The sequence below is a fragment of the Lipotes vexillifer genome, unplaced genomic scaffold (assembly GCF_000442215.2).
Source record: "Lipotes vexillifer unplaced genomic scaffold, Lipotes_vexillifer_v1.1 scaffold459, whole genome shotgun sequence".
NCBI lineage: Eukaryota > Metazoa > Chordata > Mammalia > Artiodactyla > Lipotidae > Lipotes > Lipotes vexillifer.
In genome coordinates, this window is record NW_006769874.1 from 1,077,776 (window position 1) to 1,090,498 (window position 12,723).

At 48.1% G+C, this 12,723-nt stretch overlaps 1 protein-coding gene across 2 annotated transcripts in view; it reads right to left on the reverse strand.

Annotated features, from left to right (window-relative positions):
• Window positions 1-7,175, reverse strand: part of RPS6KA2 (ribosomal protein S6 kinase A2) — a 369,352-nt gene extending 362,177 nt beyond the window's left edge. Inside the window, exons 1-2 of one of the 2 annotated variants that reach the window (XM_007445912.1) lie at window positions 7,018-7,175; window positions 3,246-3,305 (exon numbers count right to left, since the gene is read on the reverse strand). In XM_007445912.1, coding sequence (XP_007445974.1) covers window positions 3,246-3,305; window positions 7,018-7,080 — 123 coding nt within the window. In that variant the 5' untranslated portion in view covers window positions 7,081-7,175. The remainder of the gene's footprint in view (window positions 1-3,245; window positions 3,306-7,017) is intronic. The other variant, XM_007445911.1, reaches the window with a different exon arrangement.
• Window positions 7,176-12,723: the final 5,548 nt, after the last annotated feature.

A 12,723-nucleotide genomic window follows, 5' to 3' on the forward strand; every position in this document is an offset into this window, starting at 1 on the left:
TACACGACACGAGAGAGGAAGCCCTTCCCTTCGCAGAGGTGAGGAAAAGGTAAGTGGCAGGAACACGCAGCTTCTGACACCGACGCCTTATTTTCAATCTTTAGTCTTGACCTTCACCAGAGCTCTTTTTTCAGAGGTTGGACAGAGCTGTGGCATGAGATGCAAGTGGACAAGAGTCACACGTGGAGATACTTATGCATAAAATATCCCAAATGTGTCCTATACTTTATACATATATGTATTAATACACACACACACACACACACACACACACGTGTACCTGAAGAACATTCCACACGCAAGAAGCCATATCAGTTAAAGGTGCTACAAGGCTGGAATCATCACAGTCACTCCTGTTCATCTGTTCACACTTCCACACCGAGCATGAGGCTTTACCCACAGGATACCAATAAATATTCTTCATTGACTGAATGAATGAACACACTGTTGCTGAGGTGAATGATATTTTTTCCTAAACAAGACTTTTTAGTCACCATACACGTTCAGACTGGCAAAAGGTGTGAAGCCTTTCACGCCCAGTTCAGCTGCCATCTGATTTCATTGGTCTGAGCCACAAATCCTTCGGTTATAGATGGCTTGCAGAGCCCCACCCTGAAGGCTAAGGGGGACGTACACGGGAAATCTGGCCCCAATAAAAATCAGACAACCGCTCAGAACCCCCAGGTGACATTCACCCGCTGCTGGGCTGAAACCTGCAGCAGAGTTTCCAGCATCATCTGTCAGAAGCAGCCGCCAACAGCTGGACACCCCATGTCTTTCAGTTTTCTCACAAACGCTACGAATGCACCTACACATCAACGCTGTGTCCTGTAAAATACTCCTAAGATATTCTGCATTCATTAAGAGCCAAAGACATACTGATATTCTGTCATCCGGACTAGGTGACATGGGGAAACTGTAATCACTGCCTCTATCTCATGTTCTGTTGTCAAAAATAACTTCAAGGGGCTTCCCTGGTGGCGCAGTGGTTGAGAGTCCACCTGCCGATGCAGGGGACACGGGTTCGTGCCCCGGTCCGGGAAGATCCCACATGCCGCAGAGCAGCTGGGCCCGTGAGCCATGGCCGCTGAGCCTGCGCGTCCGGAGCCTGTGCTCCGCAACAGGAGAGGCCACAGCAGTGAGAGGCCCGCATACTGCAAAATAAATAAATAAATAAATAACTTCAAGGGGGTCCACTGATATGACTGCCTTCCTGCGGTAAATTAACACCTACGTTTCCATCAGAAGTGTGAGGGATCAGATGACTTGAGACCAGGAGGTCTCAGGAATTCACTGTAGTTCATGAAGTAACAGACTTTGTTAGTTACTAAGCATGTCGAGGGGGTCCTAGTACACAGGCAATAGTGTCGCCAGTTTGATTACCACCGTGAGCACCACGGAGCCTGCCTCTGGCAGCTGACAGCTGAAGGACCTCAGCAGTCTGTATGCAAGAAATACGCCAAAGGTTCTCTGGAAATCAGAGTCCCCACAAACACCAGTGGCAGGCGCAGCGTGGCTTGGATCCTCAGAGACCCTGGCCTGGTGCCTCGCTCATCTGCAGGGGTGGGTATTCCTTCCTTACTTGCCCCTGCCCCTGGGCAGATGGGCAGATGGATAAGTTGAATATCCATCTCTTCAAATAAGCCAGGGGCTCACCTGTCTATTTACCCTTTGACCTCTGTGGAACTGGCAAAAGCAGGGCTACACCTACGAGCCAAATGTTCTCTTTTTTGTTTGTTTTGTTTTTTTATTTTTCTTGTTTTTTTTTGCTTTTGTTTTTTTGTTGTTTTTGTTTTTGTTTTTTTGCGGTACATGGGCCTCTCACTGTTGTGGCCTCTCCCCTTGCAGAGCACAGGCTCCGGACGCGCAGGCTCAGTGGCCATGGCTCACGGCCCCAGCCGCTCCGTGGCATGTGGGATCTTCCCGGACCGGGGCATGAACCCGCGTCCCCTGCATCGGCAGGCGGACTCCCAACCACTGCGCCACCAGGGAAGCCCCCAAATGTTCTCTTCGTGAATGCAGGAAGATGACCGCAAAGCCAGGAGCACAGCTGGGCTCCACGTTTCCAGATCAGTGACAAAAGCACAGAAGGAAAGCAGCCAACTAAGGATGAGGCAGCTTCTTGCTTTTCTTCTTTATTTAACCCACATAATATGTCACATGATCATAAGATCCAGGGGCACTGGGCTTAAAATGTGTGCGGTGTGGATGCGACTGGATGGAAGTGACACGCTTTTTCAGCATTCCAGCAGACCGTTCGCAAAGCCAGCAGTGTCCACGGATCTGCCCCTCCCAGCCCAGCAGACCTCCCTCACCAGCCATTTTTAAAAGGCCACAGAGTTGCAAAACTTTACAACTGTTATGGTTCCGAGTGGCACAGGGCTGAGCAGCTTGGGTAGCTGAGGCCTCCATTTGATTGCCTTGTCCACTTTCCACGGCTCCAGCTGCTGAGGGAACTTCTTTACGAAGGGTGGAAATACGTCTGCTTAAATAGGATTCCTTTACTACAGCGTCATTCTACTTTGGATGTAGCTCTTGGATGTCCTAGGTGCCCTCTAAGAGTGCTCGTCGGGCACGTTTCCCCCACGACGCCGATGCCGCCTGGACCTTCCCCTCGGCGAGAGCCTGTCAGGCCCCTGCCGCCGGGGCAGGAAGTGGAGGACCAGGCAGTCGGCGATGCCAATGCGCTTTGTTCCCTTCCACGTCCACCGCAGGACACCCCCCTCCCGGCAACACCCATCGCTCCTTTTCCAGACCCACTCCGCCCACCGCCGGCACACGCCTCTCCTTCCGCCACCACCGCTGTAGGGGCTGCTTCCTGGCAAAGGGAGCGCACCTCCGCCTGGGGCTCCGACCATATGTCACCAAACATTCTAAGAGGCTACATTACCTAACCTCCAGCAGGTAAAACAACTCATCACTTCTCTGTGCCCGACTGGCTATTCTCCAAGCTTGCCTTAATTGGCAGTGACCTGCCTTTTCCCCTTTGACAAGTTCACACTGGAAGGCTCTGAATCTTACCTTGGTTGGTAATTTTTCCTCCTATGTTCTAAGTATCCCTCTTGAGGGAAATTGTTTACTATAATATGCATGCAACCTATCCCTGTGCACGTGTGTTTGTGCGTGTGTATTTATATATACACATATTTCACTAAAATAACCACTTGGGGGCTATTAATTTCAATCTTCCATTTCCTCCCTCTACCCCACTGCCCCCCCTCAGATAATAAACTATATAAAATTACCTCTTCCACAGCGTCTGCTACGGTGGGCTCCGAGTCAAGGTTCAGATCCTCCGCGGTGGCCTGATGACAAAAGATACACATTAAATGCGGTTAGCATGCCTACATTCTTGTAAATAGCATCACACAGGCAATGAATGCAAAGGACCAACTAGATAGTATTAGGACAGTAGGACATGGGAATGGCATCAAGGTCCCTTTCCACCAGAGTTTATTTGAAACCCTCTGATGCTTCATGCCAGAGACAGATCCTTTATATAATGGGAGGCAAATAAGGCAGTGAGTGTTTATATCCATGATTACAAATTATTAGATCAGCCAAATGTGTGTGGCTTATGCCACAACCGCAAGGAGAAGCAGGTGGTTTATATAAAGCCCTGACCAGCAAGGTGAGGGCGGGGTGTAGACTTACATGACCCTGAAATACTCGGGCTGTCAGGACAGAAACAGGGTACAGGGGAGTTGTCTGAGTGGAACAAATTCACAATCTCAGGCCAAAGCTCAGAGTGAATGAAATCAGAGAGAGTCAAGTCTCCAGCTCATAAAAACATAAAGTGTTGTGTCTCTGCACGAGGTAAGGCTTGAACAGGAGGGTCTGGGTCTGAGCTCTGCCTACCACTTAATGACTTTAGGCAATATTGCTTACCCCTCACCTCACTTTCCCCATATATAATATCACGACCATAAGAATATCTACCGCCTAGAGACACGGACAGAATTCAGGGAAATAAGGCCTCACAGCACTTAGCACTGGCTCTGCTGAGCGGGCAGTGGACACTCAGAGTTGGATGCTGTCATCACCTCTCCTAGTTTCATCTCTAGCCCAGGAGCCGTGAGACAATCATCCCTGTACAAGCTACACTGTGAACTTCAGGGAGTCCTGTTTGATCTGCACCGCTTAAAAATGGGGCTTCTCCTTTCTCTAATGCGTGATGACATCCCCGAAGGAGAAATCATGCTCACTCCTCGGAAGGAACAAACAAAATGGGCCGCCGACCCCTGTGGGCTGGTTCCCGCACTGCCTTCCTCAGGACACCTCCGGTGTCCTCACCTCTCCCCAGAGCACGCCCTGGGTGCTGGTCCCCCGCTGAAGGCAGTGACTGAAAAGTCCGGCTTTGGAGACGCGCATTTAACTCGCTGAAACACCATTCACACAACACTGCATGCTTCTTTTTGATGCCAGCTCCCTCCGGGATTTTATGGAGGTCCCGGTTTTTAATTAGCATATGTTTCCTCCTCAACATGCCTCATTTGTGGGTAAAATACGCCTTCCAAAATACCTCAAAACAATTCATAAACCATAAATGCTTCTCCTAGACAATGAAATGAATTTCCCCTGGTCTGTGTGCTGAAGCAGAAATGATTTTTATAAGGATACAGGGCACAAGGATACAGGACACAAGGATACAGTCCACTGACCCTCAAATCCAACCTAGTTCAGTTCCCTCTCACTGCAGATGAGAAAAGAAATTAGAGGGGAAGCAACTCATAGAGGCAGGAAAAACCCAGAATCCAAGAGCGGTGATTGCTACCCCTGGAAAACCAATGATCTGTCAATGTTAAATGCGTGTAAAAGCAAATACCGTAAGCACTAACATCACGCAGCAGATTTTCTCATAAAAAGCGCGCACGCTTTTTATGCAAGGATTTTATGACATTTAACTTGGAGTTCAGAGGCCAAATGCACTCCATCTAGTTTTGCCCGATTTCCTGATGTGTGAGCTATTTTAACATCACACAACATAAAACATGGGCAGAACTGGAAAATAAAATCAGCCTCTGAGCTCCAAAATAGAGAGATTTCATATTTTCCTGAGAACCTGAAATATCTCAGGGTTAACAGTTCAGGTTTAATCTTTCTGTGGAAAGAGCTCTAATTTCTGGGTTCCAAATAAACAGGGATTAAATGCTCTATCTTAACACACTGCATAGGATATACTATCCTAAAACATTTACCCAGGAAGCCTGAAGAGAATTTCTTTTGCCTCAGGACCATTTAATTTATGGCATTTTTATTATTTGTTTTTGCATACACATCAACCTCAAAAACTTATAAATCTGCCCTCTCAATGGGGTGGCGAGGCAGTGCAGTCTCTCAGCCAGCTCTGCTTCAGATTCTTCCAATTTGCGAGGTCTTTCTAGGATCATGACATCTTTTTTTAATGATGTGAGTATATTTATTGCTGGTCCACTTTCAATCATTTTGGAAGTATTTAAAGCGCACGCTACTCCTCAGAGCTTGGGTCAGCGGCCACGACGTAGAGTCCAGAGTTCCAGGAGACATTCTCCAAGCCTCCTTCATTCCTTGCTCCCGTCCTTTTTTCTAAGCCCAGGGCCAAATCCTCCCCCCTACAGAAGGGCTTCCTTCATGGGGCCTGGCTGTTGAGGGGCTGACAGCTGGGCCTCTGCCACCACCAGCAAGTTCAGATCACCAGGAGGGGTTCAGAAAAAAGCATCAGGAAATAAGGGTGGGACTTCTGGCCCATCACTAATTCAACGTTTTAAAAACCCAATCTTCCTCAAAAGAAAAAAATAAACATGACTTGGCAACCTTTGTAAGTGAGAGGCTCTTTCTCAGGCACTGGCGCCACCACCAAGAATAACATCGAGTGCAGAGAGGCATCAATAGCCCAGCAGAGCTGTGCTGTCACTTCCTTCCACTTAGGTGATTCTCACCAGCAAAGCGTCTGTGTTGTCCCATCTAAACACTAGGCTTAATATCTGTGCTATGCCAGACCATCTCCTTTGACCAAAGTATACATTCCAAGCATGAATAAGTTAGTCGGGCTTCCGAAAAAGTATTAAATATAAAATATTAACTAACTTCTCTTCTAAAACAATCCTCCTCTTTCAAATTCTGTGAATGTCTCAGTATATAGTACGTATATATAAAAATAAGTAACATTTAAAATAGTAAGAATTGAACTTTTAATGCCGGATACAGGAGATAAGGCAAAAGTTAAAGGTTGGATTCTGCAAAGAGGTAGTCAGTTATTAAAATCTGCCATTTATAAATGCGATTTGAGTTGCTATAAACACAGCACAGGCATATCAATTTAATAGGTTTAATAACTTCGGGGAACTTTCTCTTCTAGGAAAAATATACGTTGATTGTTTCTGATTCAAATTAAACAAATCAAAATCCGTGCAAGGAGAGCTCCGTGTCCCTGGGGGAGAATATAGTTAAGCGGTGTCAGACGTGCTCCCCACAGGCCAGCCAGCCCTGACACGTTCATTTCATTATCTTTTCATCTTCAGTCGCTCCCCTTTATTCAAACATACACCCTATTAAGGCTGCATAATCTTTATGCCTTTTTGTTTCTTAAACAAGAATTCATCATTGGTTTTCCCTGCTGGTTTTATCCTGCACTGCAGCAACTGGGGAGGTCTTATCATTTAAAGCCACTTGTTGAAGGAAATCACACTGATGCAGATTAGTATGGAAGCATGTGACTCCTTTAAGGCAAACACAGACTCTAAGAAGCACCCTGAAGTTTGGCTTAAGAGCAACCTTTTTTTTCCTTCAATTCACACATTTTCATTCATATTGTTACACCATACACGACGCCTTGTGTGGGCGCGTGTACACACAGATATGTACTGTTCATATGTGTGTACGCACATACACATCTATGCTCGTTAAAAATCCCAGCCTCGGTCACCTAATAGCCACTCAATAAACATGAATTCATTACGGTAAACAGTCCGCCGGCCGAAGAGCCAGGGTTTTTCAGGAAACTGTGGAAAAGGACACTCTTTTCTCGCCCTTACTCACCTCTATTTCCATGGGTTCCACCTCTATCTTTTTCCATAGCTCCAGCAACTGTGCAATCGGCATCTTTGAAAACTTTCCCTCTGATCAAGTATTGAGAGTGAGAAAGATGATAACCAGAGACCCCAAACAGCACAGAGGTGGCCAGACAGGACGTCAGAGCCCGCGGCAGAGGCCGGCGCTGCTGGCAGGAAGGGGCTGCTGAGGGTGAAGTCAGGCCGGGACGACCGCGGGCGCCGACGGGGCCCTGGGGTCCTGGGTGTGCGAAGGGGGCCGCAGGGCTTCAACACGGCTGCTCGGCTGGCGCGTCCTCCCCCGCCCCACGCCGCCCCTGGGGCTGCGCCGGGGGCTGCGGCTGCGTCCCGCTCGCTCGGGCTGGGCGGGGGAGGCAGGAGACAGAGCTGCAGCTTCAGACTCCGTGCTGCGACTTTGGCGGAGTGAGCGCTCCCCTCGCAGCCTCGGATTGGATTCCCGGCTTTGCCCCCTCCCCCTTACATTGCCCCTCCCTCCCCCCTCCCCCCACTATTTTACCTTAATTGGCTCTAAATGATGGGTGAAAGTTGGGCCTGAGGATGCCGCTGCCATAGAAACCTCATAGCAACCGAGGGCTGGGGAAGAGGGGACGAGAGGGGCCCTGCAGCAGGTCCCGCCCTGACCCCTCCCAGCGCACACGCGCGTGCACTCACGCACACACACCCCTCCCTTTGCCAAGGGCTCCTCTGCACGACCGCCTTCAGCACGTGGTACACTAGGGGCCAAGGCAAGAGGCCAGGTGCCCGGGAGCTGCTTTTCCTGCATCAGTATTTCAGAAACTCCCTGCATCGTGGAATTGCCGCTGACGGGGCAGCTGGAGCAGCAGCCTCTCCCCTAGAGGGTCCCCCTGCCCGCCCCCCAAGCGTTAGGACAACACCCTCGGGGAAAAGGAAAGGAGGGCCCAGGAGGGCTGGGAGTGAGCCCAGGGTCCCGGCTCCCTGCTGCCTCTCCCTGAGGCCTTCGGCTTGTCCTGCTCCAGACAAAGCGGCCCTGGGGCAGAAGTGTGGCCGCAGCACCTCGGCACTGTAGCAGCTGTGCTGTTCTCGGGAGACAGGATGAAAAGAGGGTGGGCTGTTTAAACTCCCAAACGATGGGATCTGTTGAAGTCCGGACAGGGATTGGGCAGGGAGGAACGTTCATCCAAACAACGTACTATCAGCCGTTTGCTAAGTTCCAGGAAAGATGCCGCGTGCACCACGCACAGTTTCTCATTTAATTTTCCATCTGATGTGGATTTTACCATCCCATTTCATAGGTGAGAAAACCCTGAGGCTCAGAGAGAGGAGCTTGCCCAAAGACACACACTCCCCCAGTGAAGAACCGGAAGTGAAGTCCCGGCTGACTCAGCTGAGGATCTATGATCCTAGTTTTCTGCAGGAGGGAAACCAGGAGCGCAATTTTCTAGGGAATATTTCCCTCCTTTATTTCCTTTTTTTTTTTTTCTTGGTCTCTTTTGTCTATTTTCTCACACCGTTTCTGTCTTAGAATAAAAGACATGTGCACATGGAAATACATTCGTCTCCCCACATTTCTGAGGCTAATCTGTTTTCGGTTCCCTCTTTCGGGAAATGGTGTTAAAGTCTAATACAATTTAATGCTGCTTCTGGAAGAAGTGTATTCATTTCTATGGCAAATTCCTTTATCTCTGGGAAAAATATCTAAGAAAATGGCTTACTGCTTCCAAAACTTATCAGTAATCTCTGACTTTTTATTTTTAAATAAAATCCTTAAGAAATCCAATTCACTGTCAAAGCAAAAAACAACAAACTCGCTCAAATCCCAGATACTTCATGTTTTAGAGGAAAAAATATAGTCAGAATTAACAGTAAAGTTTCCGTTCTTAGTGTTGATTTACAGAAGTCACTTTATTTTTTTTCTTTCATAAATCATATTTTATTCATGCCAATTAAGTTCACAGATACCTAGCATTTCCTAAATCAGAATACTTTATCTTTCTATAAAATGGGGCCAGTAAGGATCTTAAAAATTAATTCCATTAAAATAAAAATAATACCAATATTGTTTGTTTTCAAAGGTTGCATTCACTGATTGACAGATCAGAGCGAAGGGTTCCAATGTGTTCACCAAAGTAAGGTAATTTGGGGCATAAAGTAAAAGGTCACAGATTAATAACAGATAAACTGAAATGGTTTTGTGTAATTAAGAGAGGGAAATCATTGATGTAAAAAGTAGTGCTGAAGAGATGTCAAGACTTTTCCATCTGAAGGACTGAGCACAGGGAGATCTTGAAGGGCAGTGGGGAGAAAAGTAAAATGGGGCTCCTTACTGGGAGTTCATAAAACCTATACTTTCTGGAATTTTCCACAAGTATTCTGAGATGGGCAGACTTAAGGGAAACACTGGCCCTTTCATCTGGGGGAGGAACAAGGGGGAAAGGAACGCTGGATGGGACATCCTGTGATGGACCAGCCACCTGCATCCCTGGGCTGATGGGCTGGAATCGTACAGATCAGACGAGCTGTCTGCAGACACAAAAGAGCTCATATTAAAGGCATATCTTAGGAGTCTCTGAAAACACAGTGTATCGTTTAGCATGACATCTCTTTTTAAACTATGCAAATGTGACTCTAATAAAGAGACTGAAGTCTGTTCAGCGGTTTCGCAGGTGTAGCAGAGGCTCCTTAGAGGAGTGAAGTGATCAATCAAGGGGGCGGGACTGGATTCTGTACCCAGGAGCCTGGGATCACGTGTCTGTGCCCACTGCACTCTGCACAGCTCCTTTCAAACACCGAAGATTGTTATTCAAAAGCAAACAACCACCTCAGTGAAGGCTCCTCCCACGTCTGCCTCCACGGGTGCCACCTGCCCAGACACGGTACCTAGCGTCCCGGATGGAGAGGAAAGAACAGACTACCTAGGAAACCAAAACATAAAATAAAGTAAAAAAGACAACTTTCAAAAAGATGTATCTGTCCAGTAGAAGACTAGCCCCATTTGTAAAGCTCGAATTAGGAAACGGGAACCATGAGAGGAGGACTATTTCTCAGAAGGGAAATAATGATGACACCCAAATAACTAAAAGGATAAAGGTGCAAATAAAGGACAAAGAAATTAAGTCTTAAATCCCAAGAAAACTTGAACAACTCTTTCAACAACACCTAAAGAAGCTGACTTCCAAGAACCCCACACACAGGCATCGATTTCCAAGAAGAAATAGTATTTGAAGCATCCTTGAAGAAATGAGTCTTTCACGAAGCAAAGCCTGCAGACTAAAAGCAGTGGGAGTGTCTCAAGAGTCCCTGGTCACTGTCACTGTGAAACAAGATGTGCGAATTGACATCAAACTCACAGAAACCAGCCCCCAACAAAAATCCTCTCTCTCCTGAACTAATGAAAAACTCCCAGCACCTCCTGTACTCACTACGCCTTGAATCTCAAAAGGGGTCTCTTTTCTGAGAAAACGGGCAGGAGGGAGATGGGGGGGGGGCGGGCGGAGGGAGAGAGCCCGTTAGCCCTGTGGATTTCCACAGCCAAAGGACTCTTCCCGGAACAGAAGTGGGAATCAGAAAATCTGATAGCAGCCCCACTTCTGCCACCAAGACCCAACTTCTCTGCAGCTCACCCTCCCGTCTGCATGATGGGGTCTCTCTCACAGACAACACGGCAGGAAATGTGTGTGTAAATGTGTCTCCTGACCTAAAGGAAGGGACCCCGGCTGATTTTGAGTTACCCGGTACTTGAGATGATAAGACGGACTTGACGTCCGCGCTAAATGACCCAACGGTTTACCCACGGCTGTTCCATTTTGCAGGTTGCTGTGACCAAAGGATTTGGTAAAGTGAAGAGAATTACTCATTTCTAGCGATCACCAGCCTTGGTATTTCACTCTCCAGGATCACAAATTGCTCCAAAAACCTCAAAACGAAATTAATTTTCATTTTAACAGAAAGGCATGGTATCCATTGTTACAGGCTGAATTGTATTCTCCCCAGCTCCCTCTGCCACAGAATTCACAAGCTGAAGTCCTAACCCCACCACCTGAGAATGTGACCTTATGAGGGAATAGAGTCTGTGTAGCTGTAATCAGCAAAGATGAGATCATGCCGGTGTAGGGTGGACCTTAATCCATTACGACCCATGTCCTTACAAAAGGGGGAAATGTGGACACAGACCGGCATACGGGGAGGCCCTGTGAAGACTCGCTTCTGCTGCCACAGCCAGGGAGCCGGCAGAACCGGAGAGCGGCCTGGGGCAGACCCTCCCAGGGACCTTCAGAGGGAGCCCGGCTGCCAGCACCTGGATCTCAGACTCTCAGCCTCCACACCTGAGAGACAGAAATTTCTACTGTTTAAGCCCCTCAGTTGGTGGTCCTTTGTTATGGCAGCCAAGCTAACACCCCCCAGGGGACCAGGGGAGGATATAACAATGAATCAGGAGTCCCACAGTGATCAGGACCCAAAGGTCCAGTAAGATTGGTTCATGGAGACCCCGGTTCACACCTTCTTTCTTAGGGACGAGCCAGGGCACAGGGGACCACACTTCAGTTGGCGACTGTTAAGCTTCAAAGAAGCCTAAGCCTCCAAAGAGGCTTCCAGAAACCACTTTATACACTAACATCCTGCAGTTTGGTCCAGAAAGACACAAAAGCTCATTGGAATCCAAACCAACCCGAAGCCCCATTTCCAACACTACAGAGTCGTGACACTGAACCAGAACGGCGGCTTCTTTCCAGAAGAAATTATTCATGAGGAAGAAAAACCGGCTGAGCACAGAGTAAACAGCATCTCTTTATTATGAAAAGTAAATTATATGCTGGGAGAACATTCTAAAGAAGGAGCCTGTTTGCAGGCTTCCCAACTAACGCCTCATCTCTGCTGGGGAAAGTCAGCGTGACCCCAGCCGCGGGAGCTCTGGTCGCCTCAGCTGGGCCCCAGGTCTTCTGTGCCATGAGGGTACCTCACCTCCGGGTAGAAACACGGCCCTGGGCTCCAGCCGCATAAATGTCATTCGTAAGAAAGAACATGCACAGGCAAATACAGAAGACAGTAAAAATGATGAAATAGCTACACTGACCTCTTCAACTCACTCCTTCGCCCACATGTAATGCTTCCCAGAAATTAGCACAATCTTGTAAAAGTACCACCTGGTGATGTGCAGCCTCTTCCCGGCTGGGAGTCTTACTAACTTGCTGGTCTTGTCCTCTTTTCTAGTTTGGTATACTCTGCAGTAATTGTCAATTAAGTAATTTTCAGGGATTTATTTAATTTAGCTTTGAGCCACATATGTTTGTTCCAAAATTTATTTCCACTTTCATAGGCTAATCATACAGCACATCAGCTAACGCCACAGGAACAAAACATCGTATGAAAGATGTGGGACCTTTGCCGTTTCCCCTAAGCCAGTCCTCATCTGAAAGATGCTGGCCTTACAAATACCAGGCATTTCTGCTGGAATTCACGTGAGAAACCATGGCCTTCAAGAAAGAATGCTGGGCTTCCCTGGTGGTGCAGCGGCTGGGAGTCCGCCTGCCGATGCGGGGGACACGGGTTCGTGCCCCGGTCCGGGAGGATCCCACATGCCGCGGAGCGGCTGGTCCCGTGAGCCATGGCCGCTGAGCCTGCGCATCCAGAGCCTGTTGCTCCGCAACGGGAGAGGCCACAACAGTGAGGCCGGCGTACCGCGAAAAAAAAAAAAAAAAGAAAGAATGCTAAAGGA